Source organism: Biomphalaria glabrata, chromosome 1 (genome assembly GCF_947242115.1).
Source record: "Biomphalaria glabrata chromosome 1, xgBioGlab47.1, whole genome shotgun sequence".
Lineage (NCBI taxonomy): Eukaryota > Metazoa > Mollusca > Gastropoda > Planorbidae > Biomphalaria > Biomphalaria glabrata.
In genome coordinates this window covers 70,970,858-70,990,921 of record NC_074711.1, presented here as the reverse complement: position 1 = coordinate 70,990,921, position 20,064 = coordinate 70,970,858, and the positions used below count along the sequence as shown (strand labels likewise).

The 20,064-nt window shown below is 32.8% G+C and overlaps 2 protein-coding genes across 10 annotated transcripts in view; one reads left to right on the top strand and one right to left on the bottom strand.

Annotated features, from left to right (window-relative positions):
• The first annotated feature begins 2,653 nt into the window (after positions 1 to 2,653).
• LOC106079905 (protein mono-ADP-ribosyltransferase PARP16-like) lies at positions 2,654 to 12,952 on the top strand. 9 transcript variants are annotated; one of them, XM_056012117.1, is made up of 8 exons: positions 2,670 to 2,774; positions 3,233 to 3,268; positions 5,673 to 5,974; positions 6,577 to 6,717; positions 8,497 to 8,700; positions 9,060 to 9,228; positions 9,581 to 9,722; positions 10,633 to 12,952. In XM_056012117.1, the coding sequence occupies exons 3-8, from the start codon at positions 5,738 to 5,740 to the stop codon at positions 10,772 to 10,774; spliced, it is 1,035 nt and encodes a 344-aa protein (XP_055868092.1). In that variant the 5' UTR covers positions 2,670 to 2,774; positions 3,233 to 3,268; positions 5,673 to 5,737; the 3' UTR covers positions 10,775 to 12,952. The 9 variants fall into 9 exon arrangements, with proteins under 9 accessions (XP_055868053.1, XP_055868078.1, XP_055868102.1 ...); XM_056012112.1 differs by lacking the exon at positions 3,233 to 3,268 and adding an exon at positions 3,375 to 3,423 and having other exon boundaries at positions 2,671 to 2,774; XM_056012078.1 differs by lacking the exon at positions 3,233 to 3,268 and having other exon boundaries at positions 2,654 to 2,774.
• Positions 12,953 to 17,569: 4,617 nt separating this feature from the next.
• LOC129923075 (ubiquitin carboxyl-terminal hydrolase 8-like) overlaps positions 17,570 to 20,064 on the bottom strand; it is a 31,533-nt gene continuing 29,038 nt past the window's right edge. The window contains exons 14-16 of the mRNA XM_056012060.1: positions 19,707 to 19,795; positions 19,507 to 19,569; positions 17,570 to 19,379 (exon numbers count right to left, since the gene is read on the bottom strand). Of these exons, the coding sequence (XP_055868035.1) occupies positions 19,510 to 19,569; positions 19,707 to 19,795 (149 nt within the window). The 3' untranslated portion in view covers positions 17,570 to 19,379; positions 19,507 to 19,509. The remainder of the gene's footprint in view (positions 19,380 to 19,506; positions 19,570 to 19,706; positions 19,796 to 20,064) is intronic.

Below are 20,064 nucleotides of genomic sequence, written 5' to 3'. Positions count from 1 at the left end.
CTGCCACTGGCGAGAAAGAGTATGTTAAGGGGACACAACCTTTGATTGCTTAGTTTATTTAAACATTTAGATGTCAGTAAGCTATGTGACGACTACAAAACAACTATCTTATAAGTTAAATTACATTAAATAATACGTATTTTTGTTCAAAACTATATTTAAAAAATGGTGAAGTGATTATTTCCACTTTTATTATATCAGGGAATAATAATTCTTTTTATGGCTCTTTGACACGTTTTTTTTAAAGTAATATTTTAATAATAGTCTAATTCAATAATAGTCTAATTCAATAATATACAAATTCAATAATACATTAAAAGAGCTACGAAATTTGTACTTGGCATGCTTATTATTTGTGCTTTTACTGTTCAATTTTACAAACCATTACCTCGCCCCACTGATTCTACACATGCAGCTTCACCTATCCCTTAGTCTGTTGAACCGTTGGGGAGCCACATAAAGATTTGTTGACCGTCTATCTCCATTCCACTCAATTTTTTTTTTTTTTTTGCCTTGGATAGAATTTGTTTTCAATGGCCTGACTACGTTGTCTTCCCATCACTTTCTCTGCCTCTTATTCTTTTTCCTGCTACTATTCCCTGAAGCAGGGGCGTAGCTAGGAATTTTCCATCGTTTGCCCTGCAATTTGCGTAATATTTAATTTTTAATGTAAAAAACACTTATTTGGAGCCCCCCCCCCTCATGTGGGGGCTCGGGGGGATTTTCAAATTCTCCTCCTTCCACCCTAGCTACGTCACTGCCCTTAAGGAAAGTTTTTGCGAGTCCTGAGGACCTTGTGGTATTGCCGTACATATTTTTTTTTTTACATTAGTTAGCAGGTTCTCTTGGGATTCAATCGCTGTATTTATCTTGTTTCTAATTAAGACTAAGACTAAGACTAAGACTGCTTTATTGATCCTTACCTATGAGGCCGCAGTGGGCCCCGCACATTTATAGGCCCCGCACAGATTCTAGGTGTAAATTATTAAATTAAACCATTTTAATGTATTTTTAGAGGATTCCTGGAATTCTCCTGAAATTGGAAAATATACGAAAAAGTCTTGAAAATCTCCTGAAATTATTAAAATCTTCTGAAAACTTATGCAAATCTCCTTAAAAACAGACAAAATTGTCATATCAGGGTGTCATTCAATATGGAAAACGGTAATGTTTCTCGCAATAAAGAAAAACTGCATTGTCAGCTTTCATTTAATAAAAATGTAATAATAAGGCGAATTTTTACCAAAGCAAGAAATTCAAATACTTAATTTACTTTAATAGTCACTGACATACAAATATAGGTTTAAATCATAGGTTTAAATTATATGGTTTAAATCTATCTCGACCGCTTTAAAAAAAAGCGATATTTTGCTAGCGATAGTAAATCTAAGAAGCAGATCTTAATGTTTATCGGTTTTTTGTTGGAAAACTAGTATCTACTGTAGATGGCTCGTAAAGTTAATTTGACAGTGACTTTGTATTTAGTAAAGTATGAATAAAATGCAAAGACGAATTTATTTTCTAATACAAAATCTTAATTTTCACTTATTATCCTTATCCCTACCCAGACTGGGCCCCGCACAATCTGTTTCGCATAGGGCCCCGCAATCTGTAGGACCGGCCCATGGGCGCCCGCAGGATATTTGCAGGGGTAGGGGGCAAGATGACACCCATGGCTCAAAGTCGTGGCCCCAACTTTCTTGTTATAATACAAAAGAAAATACCCCCCCCCCCATTCGGGTCCTCATACCTAATCGATATTGAATGCACAGTAAATACTTCTTGTTCATGAAATAAAAAAAAGAAACTATACACGTGAACAAAGTATTCACTGTACACATTGTTGACTTTATCCGTGAGGCCCGTGCTTGCCTATGTTCGATCAAACAAAAACTGCACATGTTGACTGTGGCTGCCGAAAGTTTCTATAACTTTACTAATGCATTGCTTTTCGTCACGATGGACAAGCTGGCGATGGACGCTTATCGTGCAGTTCTGATATTCTTCTTTGCATTGCAGTATTGGCATCGTTTTAGGTTGAAAACAAAAAACAAGTTGAACTGACCATTATTATTGCTCGAAAATCGAGACGTAATGAAGAAAATTAAGAATTAAGATATGTAATGTAAAGCCGTGTTCTGATATAACTCCCAAAATCCAAACATGTGTTGTTTTTTTCTCAGTGTGTCTGTCGACTGCGAATTTTCGGCAGCAACTCAATATCCAGTATCAAGTTTTTCTGTCAGCAGTCTCTCCTTCCTCAAGATATGACACCTCTAACGTGTTCCTCAGGATGGTCAAGTTGGTATCTATCTATCTATCTATCTATCTATCTATCTATCTATCTATCTATCTATCTATCTATCTATCTATCTATCTATCTATCTATCTATCTATCTATCATCTATCTATATTTTCCTAGCATATTGAATAAGAAATGAAATTTGTAAGTTTTGGTTCAGTGTTTTATGCATTAGTAGTAGATTATCTTTAACTCTGCAGGAACATCCGAAACATGTTAAACATTTACAAACAAGTTTGAAACACAAACTTTTCTTTACCTCTTGGCAAATCAATTAATTTTAAAATTGGAAGTCATAGGTTTATAATAAATATAATATATGGAGCATAACATCGAATGGAGTTATTCACTAACCTAACCGGAAGCAGTGGACGTATACCATGATACCATCCCATTGTTTACGTTTTTCGTTTTAGATAGAATGATTGAAATCGGATAGATCTAGAATCTAGATCTAGAATCTATATAGAGTGTAAAGTCTAGACTAGATCTAGATTAATTAACGAGAGCTAAAATTACAAATAGTGTAATGTAGATCTACTTTAAATTAAAGAGTGTATCTCTAGGAGTTAGTAGGAGGACTAGATCAAGTAGATCATCTAATAATCTAGATTATCTATAAATTAATCTATTATAGAATCTATTATTAATAGTTATAAGTTATATTATTATAGTATTAGATTATGTAGTAATAGTTAATAGTTACAGTACTGAGTATAGACTAGTTACCCAGTAGATCTAGTATTAAAAGTAATAAAAGTATTATTATTTTAATTATTATTAATTATTATGACTATGGCACTATGCTGTATGCTAATTTTTATTGCTAGTAATAGACTCTAATAGAGTAATTAGTAATAGTAGTAGATTTAAGTAGATCTATAACGGTTGTATACTCATAATAATATTATTAATACTGCCTATTATTAGTATTATTATACTAGACTAGGCTATTCTCTAATACAGGTACAATACTATAGTATATACTAGATCTATAGCTGAGTATAAATAGTGTCTATACGTCTATAGTGACTATAGTTATATTAATATAATTATTTTGCAATAACTTAAGTGAGGCAACTCAACGAGGCACATCGACGTTTATTTACATGACATCACAGGTACACAAAACAATATCTATCTTAGGCACAATCTCTCCATATGGGCTCTCTACTTAACACTATAACATTGCCCCCTTCTTAGAGTTTTTCGTCCTGAAAAGAAACAGTGCATTGGAGGTTTGACAGTTCAGGTGGAGGTCGATCGGTGGGTGCCACTGACGCAGGGAGCGTGTTGCCCACAAAGCTATATGCACAGTTTTCCGAGGCCGTCTACGCTTCGACCTCATGACGATAGTCTCTGATGCCAGCCACTTAACACAAATGGAGGTTGTGGCGATCACTGTAGTTTCCAGGGCCATTGTTTTAAGATGCCAAGTCAACGGACCTTTTCCATGGACGTTTTGTGACACAGTTGTAGGCCCACAGGTAGCCATGTTTTCAGACACATAGTCTTTCTCAGCTTCATCTGTAATGTATGTCCATGAAGCACTCTTGTAATGTTCCATAAGCGAATGTTCATCCACCACTGCATCAGGTTCTGCTGGAATTGATTCACCATCATTCAAGTCACTCTCACTGATGTAGGCAGAAGTACAAATGTCTGTTAAGTTCAGACCTTGTTGCTTGGTTTCTTGGCATGGGCACGGTCCCCGCACGGCGCAGCATATACAGTTCATGTCAATCGCCTGGTTGCAGTTGCCAAGCATTGAGTTCTCTCTTATGCCGCAGGCAAAGTCAAATTCATTGTTTCTGTCTCAGCCATTGTTGGGGCCCGTATTCGCGATTTCACCCGACGACATCCAAGGCAAGGAATCAGAAACGGTCTTGGGGCTTTCATGGTTTGAGTTCTCATCAAAGGTACTGACAGATAAACAAAGGTCTTTAAGGTCCACAGCAGAAAGCTTGGACGCAGATCCAACATTGTCTTGATCTGTCCGGCTCATTGAGGTACTCGCTTCAGGTACACCAGGAACAAAAACTTCAGGCACATAACAGACTTCTCTTGTTTCTTCATTTGTCTCTTTCCTTTCGATTTGGTACATCCCATTGAGATCGTCACAGCAATTGTTATCACGCCTCTCATCTTGAAAGTCATCCCCGCCAAACTTGCCCACAACACAGTCACAGACAGCTCTACAATCCCCAGCGCCTCCATCACCACTGTTTGTCCTGACCAGGTAACTGCCCTTTCACTAACGAGTTTATTCCTTCTTTTGCTTGCGACACAATTTTATCACTTTGGTCTATTTGGCCTTCTACTTGCAATACACTTTCATCTACCTTGTTCAACATTATGTTCCTACTCATGTTCCCCAGCATGATCCTAATTGTGTTCATTTGTTACTTAAATGCATCCCCACAGTCTGGATCTTGCCAATGACATCAACAATCCCAGATTCAATTTCAAATTGATAGGTCTCCGGAACTTCTTCTTCATCGATCAGAGCTTGTCGCAGATGAGCCGTGAGCATTTCCCTGCTACCGATGGGTTTTAAATCTTGGTCCCAAAGCTCTTGTCTTAGTGCTTTTAATTAAAAGCTGATGCAATAGCTTCAACGATGCCATAGAGATCTTATCCTACCTCCTCTAGTTGAGTTGCCTATAATCTCACTTCTGACACCAATTGTTGTAACTTAAGTGAGTCAACTCAACGAGAGTCTGGATGGCGGTGCGCATTGTTATAACAATATATAGATATAGCTTTACTATAGCCTATAATATAGCTATAGAGATCTAAATCATTTTTGACAGTGACACTAGTCTCAAGTCACCCAAGATTCTGCCCAAGATCTAGATTATTCTAGATCTATCTAAATCTCGACTAGATTAGATCTAAATATTATAATCTATAGATCTGGATCTAATTCATATCCATATAGATCTAAGTTTTATTGTAAGCATATTTTTTTTTAACCAGAGCTCTGTTTCATAAACATTTTTTTAATTCAATTTTTTTTTTAAAATATATTTTATAACATCATAATTGACATATAAAATTGTAAGTGAGTTGTTATTGTAGAAAACTGATTTCATCTATAAAAATTACTAAAATAAAAAAAATAATTTATTAGATCTAGAACTTGTTTTTAACATATAAGTTGCAGAGAATATTTGATCTCATGAAACAGTAGAGTCTCTTCTTATGTCCTTTATTTTTACAAGCTTTCAGTATTATATAACATAATGTTTTTCTTTTTAAAAAAAATTCTATTACAAAGCTTTGCTGTTGTGATAATTTTTGTTGAAATTTTAGATTTATCTAAAACTTTAAGTAATCTCCATTCATCAACTTCTGTATATTGTAACAGAAAAGGAGAAAAGTAAACATTTTGTTTCAAATATTAGACTGACATTATTAGCAAAGGTTAGATAAATGTCTGAGAATATAGAAAATGATGAGATGCTGTTGAGTGAGGGGGTTTCAAAGGCTACAAGCAGCAAGAAAGAGGTTAGCCTTTCAAGCTTACTAAACTGTGACTTGTATGCATATGATCTTCTATGGAGCTTGTTTGTTGCTGCAGCCAAAAGCTACAGATTCAATTCTATTCTTCATCCCTTCCCGCCTATGTATAGCTCAGATACAGTTGAGGAAAAAAATATACCTGCTTTGGTAAGTAACATGTTAGTCTCTACAGTTTCTTAAAAATGCCTACATGTGAATACCTCATTTCTTTGTTTCAATGTACTATATTTCCTTCAAAGTAACAGCACAAAGACTGCTAATTAGATCCCAGATATATGTCTAGCTTATGTAGAGAAACACATTGTCTAGAATTTTTTTTTTCTTTTAATTGTACAACATTTATTGGTAACAGGTATCAGTTTCCCTAGTGAAACAATAAGGGCAGGTGAAGTAGAGCATTTTCAATTTTAATGGTCAAAGGTTTACAAGAATATTTTTGGCCAGTACAATGCCTTTATTTTCCTGAAAAATTGTATGGAAACCCATTATTCACAGTATGGACTCAGAAACATTCTTAAACCCTGGGTAAAAATTCTGATCTTTTTCTGGGGTGAATTGCAGGACATATATCTTAATAGTTAAACATTCTTTATTTTAGTATCGAATAAAGTAATGCTTCTTTGTTGTGGCTATATAACTATATGCTGCTTCAGCTGTAAGAAAAGTTTTTAAATGTTTTATGCATGTATCATTCACAACCAATTGACAATATGTAATATTATATCTTAATTTCTTTTTATTTTTTAAAGAGAGATGTGATTTCTAGAGTTCCAGCTCTGTTATCTAATTCCAACTTTGATCACATACTCTCTAAAGATTGTAAAGAGCTTTTGTCTTGGGTTCTGACAACCAAACATTTTAGTCTTAAATTTTGTGATAAAGAGTCTTGTGTAAGTATTTTATTTAAATATAGTCATTTCATTTTTTTCTGAAAAACACTCATTTAAGACTTTAATAAATTTACTCCTCCTTTTTATTTTCTCCTCCCCAAAAACAACCTTTTATAATATTAATGATGGCCCTTGTTTACACAGAAGAACTTCCTTGTTAATAAAGAATAAAAGTTAATTAAATTTTTTAGGTCTATACAATTTTAAGTTGTTGTTTTTCTTCTCTAGTATTTTTATCCTGTTCAAACTTAAACTGTACCCAGTAGTTCTTGACATTTATTATGCAACTTTTATTATTTCATTCAAAGTTGTAAAAACAAAACAATTTTTGTTCAGAGCAATTAAAAGCTGATGGTGATTGACATGAAATCAAATCTTTGGTTACTGCATAGTGGAGAATTACTTTCTAGTTTATACTTTCTTGGTGATAACAATGCTATATCTTGTGCATTTGTCCACATCTGGAAACATGTTGTTTATTTTTATGTTAAACCAAATTCTGGGACAACTGTCACTGCTTAGAAAGTATAGTAGACACAAAGTCAGTTATGAGACCCTTTTGGTGTTCAACTCACCAAATTTAAAGTAAAAACTTATTAAATTTAATTTTTGGCTTGAGTTCATGTTCTTGACAGTCGTTTGCTTGTGGCACCAAACTGCTGGTCGACAACTGGACTGCTCTAGATGTATTATATCTCAACTAATAAAACTTGAAATAACTGAAGTAACTTTTTTGTGAGCAGTAATAATTAGAGAAAATCAAGTTGATATGAGGATAAAATAAATGTACCTGACTTTAAGTAATCAGATTTTTGAATAAAATCTAACTCACTACAATAACAAAACCTTTCAGTCTCCCGTTCTGAAGTAATCTATCCTATCTAAAACCAATGATGACAATGCCACCTGTATTGTATCATTCACAACCAATCACTAACCTCTTCCCACCATCACCATAGAAACACACACTCCATAACAGTTCACCTCTGATTTATCTTTCCATATTTTGTAAATAACCATAATTGGGCATTTTTGTTATGTCTAATATAATGTTTTATTTGTGGAACTATTGAAATAAATCTATGACAAGCTATTTAATGAAAGACAAAACAACAAAGACACAGGTTTAGTATCAGATGAAACAAAAGAGTGCACTCATTGGCAGCATAAGGACCACAAGTAGGGCAGGATTAATATGTTTCACGAAAATGCTTTAAGCTTCAATATTTTTTTTTTTGTTTGTTTGACAGCTGGTGAATTATATATTGCAAATATGAACACTTATGTTATTTTCATTTACAAAAAAAAAAAAAAAAAAAAAAATGCAATGTATAATTATAGTATTACAAACATGTAGTTTGTAAAATAAAATAGGTACACATTTCTTTTGCTAACACAGATAATTAGGAAATGCTAGTCAACATATGGCTAAACTAAATGGACCAACAAACTTTATAAAATGACACACATTTTTTTTTTCATAAGACCTTAATAAAAAACTTGTCTAGTTTTCTTCTTCCATCCTCTTGAAGGTTTGAATTGTTTTGTCATTCAAGAATGTCTTTTAAATAAATTGTACATTATATTCTTTGATTTCTCACTGGACCTAGCAAAAAAAGGTGGAAAAATGCTACACACAAAGTTGTTTTTGTTTGTTAGGAGCCAAAAGTCAGTATTAAAATGAGCGCTATGATTCCATACCCAAAGAGATCATTGCATTTCTAAAAACATCATTTATCAAATTTAAATGTAACTGTTATTTATTGACATTTATTTCAGTTTCAAACTATCAAAGAGCTTACAGGACAAGTCATGTCTACAACACAACCTGATTTTGTTTTTGAAGTTGTTTACAGCTTGGAGAAAGAGAGGAAGTTTGAACAATTGAAAGGCTCCAGAAAAACTTTCTTTGCCTACCATGGCAGTCGCCTTGATAACTTTTATTCAATACTTCACAATGGACTCAATTCTTATCTCAATAAAGTATGATTTTATCTTAACTAAATCACTCAATTCTTATCTCAATAAAGTATGCTTTTATCTTAACTAAATCACTCAATTCTTACTCCATTAATTCTTACTTTGTTAATTTTTTTCTTATGATTTCACTCTTTAAAAATGAAATCACCCACTTATTGTCTCAATAATGAAATCACATCAGTTATGTGTTTTACAAATATGTACAGAATACATGTTGGACATTTTAAGCCTATTAGATGACACTAGGTATAAAATAATTGAAATTTTTTAAACACTATTTATTTGCTGATTCAAATGCACTTCTGTACCGTACTGAGCATTCATGATTTTTTTTTTTCATTTTATCTTCATCTTTGTAATAGGTGGGAATGTTTGGAGAAGGTACTTACTTATCCAGTGAGCTTTCTGTTTCACTTATATACAGTCCTAATGGAGAAGGCTGGAGAAATAGTTGTGTTGGTGCCAAGCTGTCCTGTGTGGCTGTGTGTGAGATGATTGATGATGCAAGTGTCAAATGTCAAATTAAAAAAGGTAATCACAGTGGCCCCTAAGCACATAGATATGGGATTTGTCATGGATGTGTCATGATTTGTTCACAAATTTTAAAAATCTAAACACTTTTGATAATCTGAGAATCTCAGTATGTTCTTTTTAAAGAAATAGAGCTTGCTGCCCCAAAGGGTACATTTCTAAAAAAAAACAGTATATATTTAATGAGTCATTGCTCTGGCCAGACCGCTGGATTGTTTATATTAACTATTGCATTCAGATGTGACCCTTTTGGCTTATGTTTAATAACTCATATCTTAAGTCAGTGTTTTGTAGCTAGTTTAACAACTCTATAGAAGAAAACAATCAAATGATATGAAAACTTGTGTTTTAGGCAGTACTTCTGAACAGAAACAAAGAGCCAAGGCATCAAACATCACTGAAGATGTACCTGAGAAATACTATGTGGTGCAGAATGATGATGTCATAAGGGTCAAGTATTTGCTCATCTATAAACTGGACACTATCTCTCCTGTGTAAGTGATCAGTCTTTGAAGTAGATAGTCTACACACTTCTGAAGAAATTACTGATATATACATTTCTTATTTGCAGTTTTGCATTTTAGTTTGTTGTTCTCATATTAAAAGTTCTTTCAGACCTTGGGATCTATAGAGCTGATAATTTAGAGGTCATCTGGCTGATGGTTAACAAGGGTGTCATGTGGCTAGCACAATGACCAACAGTCTTTACTTTCCCCAACTGTCAGGTACCTATTAGAGTTTGATAAAACCAGAAGCGTCCTAAAAACCCTGCAGCTCAAAATCCCTGTGTTCACAGAGAGTTAATTCCAAAACCCTTTGGTTCAGAAGCCAAGTGCTTTACCACTCTGCCACCATTCCCATTCTTATATTACTATTAACAAAACTTGCAGATATTTGTGTGTTTTTTATTATCATATATTTTAATGAATACAAAAATTAAATATGGCTATTCTTCAATACTATTCATTTCTTCTATTTATAATGTAGAATAAGTTTGCAAAATAAGCTCTTTTCCTCCCCCTCTCTCTCTCTAAAAGATAAGTTGTTGTTTTTTCCCTTTACACCTTTGTTACCATTGTAGAGTATTTAATTTGATTTGATTCAACTTTTGAATTTTTTTTTTATGTATGTAAAAAATGTATGCACATAATTACTGTTAAGAATTAACGGATTTATCTTTTGAAGACCATAAGTAGCAGTTGCATATATTTTGAACATTTCAGGAAGTGTTGTCAGTCTTTCTGACCCAAGGAGACGCAACATGCTACCAAAGTTTGGAATGAAAGTGTTGGTTTTCACACCAAGTGCCCCCCTCCCCACGCTTTTAGGACTTAAGCTTGACTTAAAATGCTGTAATACAGTTGCTGCTCACTTATTTCTCTTTTAATGTTTCTTTACCTCCAGATCCACAATGTCATGGCTGCAAGAGTACAAGTTTCCTCTCCTGATGTTGGCTTATTTCATTTTGCTTGCTGCCATTGGACTTGTCAACTCACGTCTAGTTGTGAACTCTCTGACTCGGTTTTACAAGAGTCTGACTTTGTAACATTTGTCTTTTTAGGTTACTCTTTTTGTTTTTGTGGGGTGGAGTACATTTTATACGATATTATGTTATCAACAAATTTTACCACATAGACAATATATTTCTAAGTGATAAGTATGTGAGAGCTAGTAGGTTGTCACATTCTGAACTGTTAGAGTGAAATATATTGAGCTTGCTCTATTACTCCTTGTGAGATTTATCACTAACTGCATGATTTAGATTTGTGCAAACATCACCTCACAGGTTTCACTTGACCATCTACTGCGACTAATTTAGCCAAGTCCATTCTTTCAAAACATAACTGCTAATGAGACAATTTAATTGATAACTGTTATCCAAACACTGTCAGTCTGAAATGGGTTATTTTCTTTTCGAAATGGGTGAATGACTTTTGTATATAGACTTCTATTATGGATGGTATGTATAATGAAAGTTGAGGGGCCCAAACTGGGAAACGTGTATATAGAAATGTGAAGAGTCAGTTTTTGTTGTTGCATACATTAAGCTGTAAAGAATACATATGATTTTCTTCACCTGATTAGAAAATAGCCTACAATTTATGACTTGCTCACCTTTCCAATTCGCAAAACTAATCAACAATGTGTAATGTTATAGGGGTTGACCATATGTCTAAAGTAATTTCACCAAAAAGACATGAATTTAATAAAATCATTAACATTCATAGGCTAGTAGAGGTCAATAAGTAGAACATAAATACACTTTCATTATCTCAACAGCTGATCTATTGATCAATGTACAATAATTATCAGGGTTCATTTATGTTGTTTGACATTACTTTCAAATGACAACTTTTGTCCCATTTGAATTACATCATGCTGATCAATTGGCATTGTTCTTAAAAGAAATTTTGTCAATACAAATTGTTGATGAGAACTAATTCTCAAGATATGTGCAATCATGGAATCTTCCTGAAAATTCTTTGACTAATATTAACCTCAGGTGACTTTCAAATACAACCAAATGACTTACAAACTTAATTTCATTTTGGCACTATTATATGCCTAGATGCTACTAAGAATGAATAATTTATTCTATTTTTTCTTATTAGTATTTATTAGGAGGCACCACCTGGAAGTGTTTCTTTTCTAAAAGATGTTTGTTGCCATGTCATGCATTCTACTCAATTTTGCATAAATATTTAATATTGACGCCTGGTCTGATAAAACTAACTTTATTGATGTTCATTTTCATCATTATATCCACATTTGAAATGATGTGCCTTTGGTTTTGTTTCTAACCTGACATTTTATTGGTTTGCTCACTAACAGTGTTCTAATCTTAGAGGTACAGAAAGTAAAAAAAAAAAAATAAACTTATCATTTTTCTTTTTTTTTCCTAATTTAAAGGTTTTCCTGATAAGTAAATTATTATTTTTTTTTGTGTAGTAACAAAAGCAACATTCTTTCAAAGTCTCATTCTGTTTTGTGTTGTTGTTTTTTTCAATTTATATATGTGGCAACATTGTTGTCCTGAATGAAACAATATGACATATTTTTTCTTTTATACAATTATTCTACAGCTCTTAAGAAAGCTAACACTTTTTTTTTCTTTTTAATCTATACTTAAAAATTGATTTGAAGTGATATACTAACATCCTTATGAAATATTCATAGAATATTCAAAATATTAGTATTCTCTTGGCACTAGCATTGATATAGGCCCTACATATGATCAGAGGTACAAATGTAATTTATAACAACTCAACAACTATTTCACAATGAAATCGATCAATTTATCCATTCATTATTGGATATTAATGTGTTCTCAATAAAACTTGTATGTTTTGTAAATTGCATTGAGATACTTATCATTAGTATTAATTTGCTAATTCGACAATTGCCTAAAATATTTTGTTTCACAAATATATGTATATACATATTATTATCTTGTTCCAGTTAAGAATTGTTTAGAATGAAATTGAAGTTTTGAAATCCACAACTGACCAACTGTGATTTTTTTTTTTTAGAATTATAATGCTCTATCTTTTTAATCATTGTGTTGAACATGTCATTATTTTTTTAGAACTCATAAATCCATTTTATGCTTGTTGCTAAATTTCAAAACAATGAATTTCTTTTGATTGTCTATGCAAGCTTTTAATGTTGGTTTTAATGTTAGCGTGTGTGGCTAACTTGTGATCAGGTCAATAAAAGAAAATTATAAATGTTTCTTTTTTTCCCCTTACTACTCTTGTTTATTACAAATTTTGTACCATTTTAGTTAAAGTTGGTACCATTATACAAAAAAATTATACATCAGAACAAGAATCATATATAATTTTTAGAATCTACTAAAAAAGAACAAATTATGTTTGACTGGTCACTTGGAAGAATGTTAGAAAACAGAGGAGCAAAAGTAGTATACTGACTGATCAAAGGGAGACCATAAATATGGTGGATGACATTGAGGCAGATCTAATAACTTTGAGCAAGGAGACAAAAAGCTCAAGAAAAACTTGAATTGAAGGAAGAGTTGAACCAGGCAAGAGCCCTCGGGGGGATGTAGCGCTACTTGGATAGATGGATAAATAGTAAAAAATAAAAAACATCGCCTTAATAATATTACTTTCAGCATGAATTGACCCATTACTTACAATTTTTTAAATAAAATTAATTTTGACAAATACTGCACCATTCCACACAATCTTCTTGCTTCCTGGCTATTTTCAGGTTTCTTCATTTTACATCAATGCTATAACTTCATATAGTATTATGGATGCTACGATTGTCTACATTTGCAAATGTAGTTATCTGCCCCCTTATTATATTTGATTTATTTTATTTTACCCACATCTGAACCTTAGGGATTAATGTAAATGATAACTTTTCGTGAATCTAAGTGCTGTCTGTTGATTAACATGAACGAATAATAAAACTCTCTGGCTCATAAATTTCCTTTCTTGACAAGCAGTGTATGTATCTGCCATCTGCTTTATTTCATCAGCCATACCTGGTCAGAACATCGTCTGTCGGGCCCTCCTCATCATTCCATCATGTGTGCTGTGTGCAGGTTTTACTTCATTTCTTGACGCATACTGAAAGGCATGACTAACCCTTTCTCCTTTCAAGATTACTCCATTACTAAGTCCCAAAGTATCATCAAAATCAAAATATGGTTTTATCGTGTTGTCTAAATCTTGTTTTCTTTGAGGCCATCCATTCATAATTTGCTTTGATAATTTACTTAATGTGTCATCTAAGTCTGTTTCTTGTTTTATTCTTTCTAATAATGGATCCGGTATGTCCACAACTTGTGTCTGGCATATGTTAAAAACTTCATCTTGCTTCTCCTCTTGATTGCACAGTCGTAATAATGTGTCAGCAATGTGTAAACTGTTTCCTTCTACCCACTGACATGAGGAATCATAACCATTGCTCCTTAACATCAAGTTTTGTAATCTTCTTGGGGCCTGGTTTAGAGGCTTCCTTTTGTCCTTAAGATGTTTGCAAGTGGCTTATGATCATTCATGGTTATGACATGTCTTCCAAATGTATATTGATTAAATCTTTCTAACCCAAAAACTACGGCGAGTAGTTCTTTTTCAAGCTGAGCCCACCGTTTGTCAGTTGACTCTAGAGGCCAATTCTATTCGTTGTCCTTCTTGCATCAGTACAGCTCCAAGTCCATGTTGACTACTGTCCACTTGCATTTCAAGTTTCTTGTCGGGGTTTTAGACTAAAGGACTGGAGTATTGGTAATCATTGTTTTTATCTTCACGTTTCAGTCCATCTAAAATTGCAGTCTTTCTTTGTTAGTTCTCTTAATGGTTGATGTCACGTGCCTAGTGACACCTCGTTGTTTAGAAAATGAGGACATTGTACCTATCTCAAATCAGGTCAGCGTACCCACGCTTAAATGCCAGAAAGACGCCGATTAAAACTTAGCTCAAGACTACAGCAGGGAAACAAAATTAACATAGCTTAAATTACAAACACAGTTCCTAGTGACACCTCATTGTTCACAAAATGAGGACATTGTACCTATCTCAAATCAGGTCAGCGCACTCACGCTTTAATGCCAGAAAGACGCCGATTAAAGTTTAGTTCAAGGCTACAGCAAGGAAACATAATTAACAAACAAAAGGAAAATTAAATGTAAACGGGTCAAGGAGTCAAGGATGGGTATTGAATTGTCACTGTTCTTTATCCTAAAGAAAGATATAAAAGGCGGAGTGTTAGCTTGAGAGAGAGAGAGCTAGAAAGTTAGGCTTAAAAGTCGCTAGTTTTTAAAGTAAATATTTACTCTTAATCATTTTCACTGAATCCTGTATCTGTTTTATATATCTTTGTACATACATTTATTGTTTCAAGTTAAGTTTTAACTAATTAAAACTCGAGAAAACATATCAGCACTTTGTTACTTCATTGATTATTAAAGTGTTTGAACTATAATCCAGGCACCTCCGAACCCACATGTCACAAGTTTATAGCAGCAAGATCTGCCAGTTCAATAAACACGTGACAGTTGAGACACTCCGGCTAGATTGTTCAAAAATGTTAACAAACACTGCACCATTCCACATTTCTTGCTTCCTGGCTCTTTTCTGGTTTCTTCATTTCCAGAATAGCTTTGATCTTCTTTGTGTCAGGCTTTATGCCTTGCGCACTAATGCAGTGTCCCATGAAACTTATCTGGTCTTGTTTCTCTACTGTTTTCGTTTCATTTAATTTAATGCATTTCTCTTTGCATCTCTCTCTTAATCTCTTCGGTTTGTCAAAGTGATCTTTTTCTGCTTCTTCTTTGGACTGACCACATCCCGCAATCACAATATCATCAGCTACATTAATGCATCCTTCTAACCCCAATTTAGAAAATATTTTAGCATTTAGGAGAATTGTGGCATTAGCTTCCAAAGTTGGTAACTTTAAATGTTCTCTTTTTAATGCAGTGTTTAGATGTCTTGTGTCATTGCAGATCCTTAAATCCCCATTTGGCTTTTGAACCACGGCCCTCTGGCTGACCCCATCTGTTGGTTCATTTTCAGGAATTGATATTTTTCTATTTACTAATGTCTCTATTTCTGCTTCCTCTTTCTTGTGAAATGCAAATGGTATATTACGACAAGGTGATACCACTGGAGCTTATGTTCTCATTGACTGTTAATGATGTTTCACCTAAATCTAGGCCTACCAGATCACAATCCATTGTGTTTACTTCTGATATGAATCTATCTTCATTTAATGTGATCAGACTTAAACTTTGGCATGTTTTACGGCCTGATAAAAATTGATAATGGTTCTCTACAACTGTGAATGTTATCAAATAGTTCCTTTTGTTTTTAGGATTCGTTATTATTAAGTTAGCAGTGCACTCTATTTTAAATTTGGAATTATTCCACATTGTTAACATTTAAAGTCTTCTTAATGTGTGTCTTTTAACGTATTTCTTACATATAATGTTAACATCGGCTTATGTGTCCAGTTAAAATCTTATTAGTTGACTACTTATCATGAATAGTGCTGTCATTCTGTCCCTATTGATGTTCAATTTATTGAGTAAGTTTTCTTCTTGGCCAAATTCATCCATGGCATCATGCATATGTAGGCTATTTTACTGATTTTTTCCTTTGCATTTATTGCAAATTTTGCCCAAGCTGGGCATGATGTTCTAGTCACTGCATGCCTGCCTCCACAAAACCAGCCATTGATTAGCTTGTTGTTGTTTTTTTATTCTACCTGTCACCAGCTCAAAGTTGGTGCCATAGAGTAGAAACCCTAATTCTATATTGTAAATGTTAATTCCATATTGTGAATCTTATTCACAACTCATGTTTCCCTAGGGTGAACACTTTTGACCTTAGGTGAACCAGAGATTTAAAGGCAGTCAGTCAACATAGAGATCTTGTAGCAAGCACTTGATAGAGTCACTTAATATATAAGCAGTAGAGTTAGATGTTTAAAGTAGTTGGTTACAGAATAGTTACTAAGTTGTGATATTGGTGATATTTCTGTTGGATTAATACTGACCATTCCTGGGTCAAATAATGTATATCGTATTCACCATGTGATGTTATATTAAACTTATTTGTGTCTGCTACATTCAACGTCATTTCCTTAATCTGTGATTTACAACATGAACCCAATGTCACCACCACGCCTATATTGATAAACCGACAATAATAGCACAGCATCAAGCATAACCACAGAGACATTCATAATATCCAAAATAACAACGGTGACATTTAATGATGTCAAAAAATACGAGGTAACACTACTTTACCACTGTTTCTTTATTTCGCGGCTAATCCTTTGGCAGTTTGTTCATAAGTTTGGCATATTTCTAGTTGTGTTTAGCATTAGCTTATAATTGCTTAATGAGATCAAAGTAATTTATAACCAGCTTCTTGCTAAAGTGAAGACTGGGATTTTAAATTCCGGGATTTTCGGGCACCTCTGAGTACACCCAGCTCTAATGGGTACCTGACATTAATTGGGGAAAAATAAAGGCGGTTCGTTGAAACAGATGACCTTAACACTATAGACTAAAGATAGTGCATTTGAAAGTAAGCTTACGTAAATAATTTTGTATATAACTTCCAACATTATTTTTTTTTAAAGTCTGGTTCACTCTCCTTGTTTGTCTTAGACTATCATATTGAACATTGTGAACGTCTTGGACTTTCTGCTCAGTGAAAAGCGCTTGATGGCATTCATGGATTTTTAAAGCATAGCACAAATCCATAAGAAATAAGGTATAACAAAACCAGAATTTAGACATTTAAAATCAATTACTTTATTTTTTCTAACAAATTCAATTAATATATTTTGTATTGCTGAATTACAATTTTCGATCAAAGGGAATGGGGTCAGGAAGCAAAATAAAACATGTTTTGATGTTCCTTCAAAGTTGAACAGCAGGATGACATGGGATTGGAGTGGGCAGGGTTTGAATACAAAATAATAGATAAATGTGCTTGTGTCTATTGAGATTGTTATCCAGCAAATGATATTGTACTGGTAATGCATGTAGCCTATTAGTGAAAAACCTTTTGTAACACTAACAAGAAGTTACTTGAAAGGGTTACAAACATAACTGCATACTATAAAAAAAAAAGCCTTACTGACTAAAAAGGGATCTGATATATTCTTAGGTGAAATACAGTGAAGATGCAAATGAAATTAAATGGATAGGCAAATAAATGTATAAAAAGGCCCTAAAATAAGGTTAAGCTTATCAACCTCCTGAAATGTGATCAAATTAACTGAAAGAAAAACATTACAGCTCAGAAATACATTTTGATAAATGTAAATCATTGCCAAAGATTTTTTAGAAAACTAAGAAAGAACTCTGCTTATGACAAAAATGAGGAAAGTAATGGATTATATACAAATTAATATTTCTAAAAAATTTTCAACCGATCAAGTTTAGCTTTTAAAGAGGCTTGAAATTTTAAAATACCGGTACATTTAAAACAATCTAATTATACATAACTTCATCATCAATGTCATTAAATTGAAAACAATTATTGAATGGCAATAAAAAAAATTTTTTTTACATGATTTACAGAGTATAGACAAATGGTCACATTTTTAACACTGGGAGTACTATATAAGGAAATGGCTTAATTAAGTACATAAGAAAAAAGTTGAATTTAAGATTCTTTACAATAAAAACATGTACTTGTTTAGTTAATGTCGCCATTAAAATGCCTGTCCATTTTTCTTTAAGAGTGTACATTTTATTTAAAAAACAAGCATTGACATGTTATCCATTTTAAACCGAACAAGGCACATAAAATAGAGATTTTGCCTGTAGTTTGCTAGAATGAGTGAAATAGCTCCTTAGCAACACATGAGTCATTATAAAAAATGAATTTTATTAAATCTACATCGTATAATTTGTAAGAAAAATGTCTGAGATAGGTCAAAAAGATGTTACCATTAAATATTTATTGTTTTTTTACCTTCTTTTATTACAAATTTTAAAAATAATTGATATCCTTAAGTTAATGATATGTTAATGTGTAACAAATCTGTAAGTATTTTTTATTTCTAAGGGGTCATGTCTTCAAAAATAAACCTAATTTTTTAAAAAACGTATTATGTAAAAGTGATTCATACAAATTAAAGAGGAGGATTTACAGTTCATAAAAAAAAGTAATTGTTCAAGAAATTTAATTCATTTTAATTATATTTGTAATAAATGTATAGCAAGTCAACACATATAGGCTTTATCCGTTGCTAATATCAACAAAATGTGGCATCGAGTGGATCTATTGAAATGTAGAGTCTAGAGTATATCTGGTCTTTTAACTAGATCTAGAAAATCTAGATCTATATTATATAAACAAAATAGATAAAATATAAGACTAAATTAAATCTAGTGACATCATTACATAAAGATAAAGTCTTAAAAACTAGATTTAGGCTTATATCTAGAGTTCTAGACCTAGGGACTTAGATCTAGAGTTTTGACTAAGCCATAGATATATAGACTATTATTATAGACACTAGTCCTGGTCTTTACATCTGGAATGAACATCCATCATGTTATTCCAAAGAACTTCTTTAAAAAGAACTGGAATAGCTTATAGGGCAGCCTATCTAGATCAGGGGCTGAGCAGACTGGAAATAACATGACCCTGATCCTGAAAAGATAAATTACAAGACTAAAAATATACTTTAGAGGGCAAGCTCACACAAAGTTTGGTCATTTTGTTTCAAGCTCTACTGTACAAAAAAAAAATTTTACAAAAGAAAAAAAAAGAATCTTACAGACTACTTTTCAGTGGTTGCCAGTGGTAATAAAGCATAAAATAAAATATATGCTGACTTGGTCTGTAATGAAAGAGGTAAAAATTAAGTTATAGACTAAGCTTTGGATCTTATCTTTTGAAACAAAAAAAAAAGAACAAATTATATGAAGCTATATTAACATGGAAAAGAAATGCAATTCGTTTGCAAAAATACATTACCACAATATCCAAGCTGGACATCTCATGGATCACTTTGTCATCAAAATTAATCCATTTGTCAACACCATCATTAAAGATAGAGGCTGTATCTGATTTAAAAAGTACAAGAATAATTACTTATAATAATAATTATGTAAAGGATGACAAGAAATTTTAGTCAAAATTATTACATCTTGAAAAAGATTATCCTAACACAGTTGTCCTCACTTTTATCCTTTGCACCCCTTTCTCCCTAAGTGGGATCCAGAAGGATTTCATAAATGTATTAAAAATTAAAGGAAATTCATAAATACATGAGACATAATCATAATATAAATGTTCAATTTTTCTTAGTATTTATTTTTACAATATGTTTGGA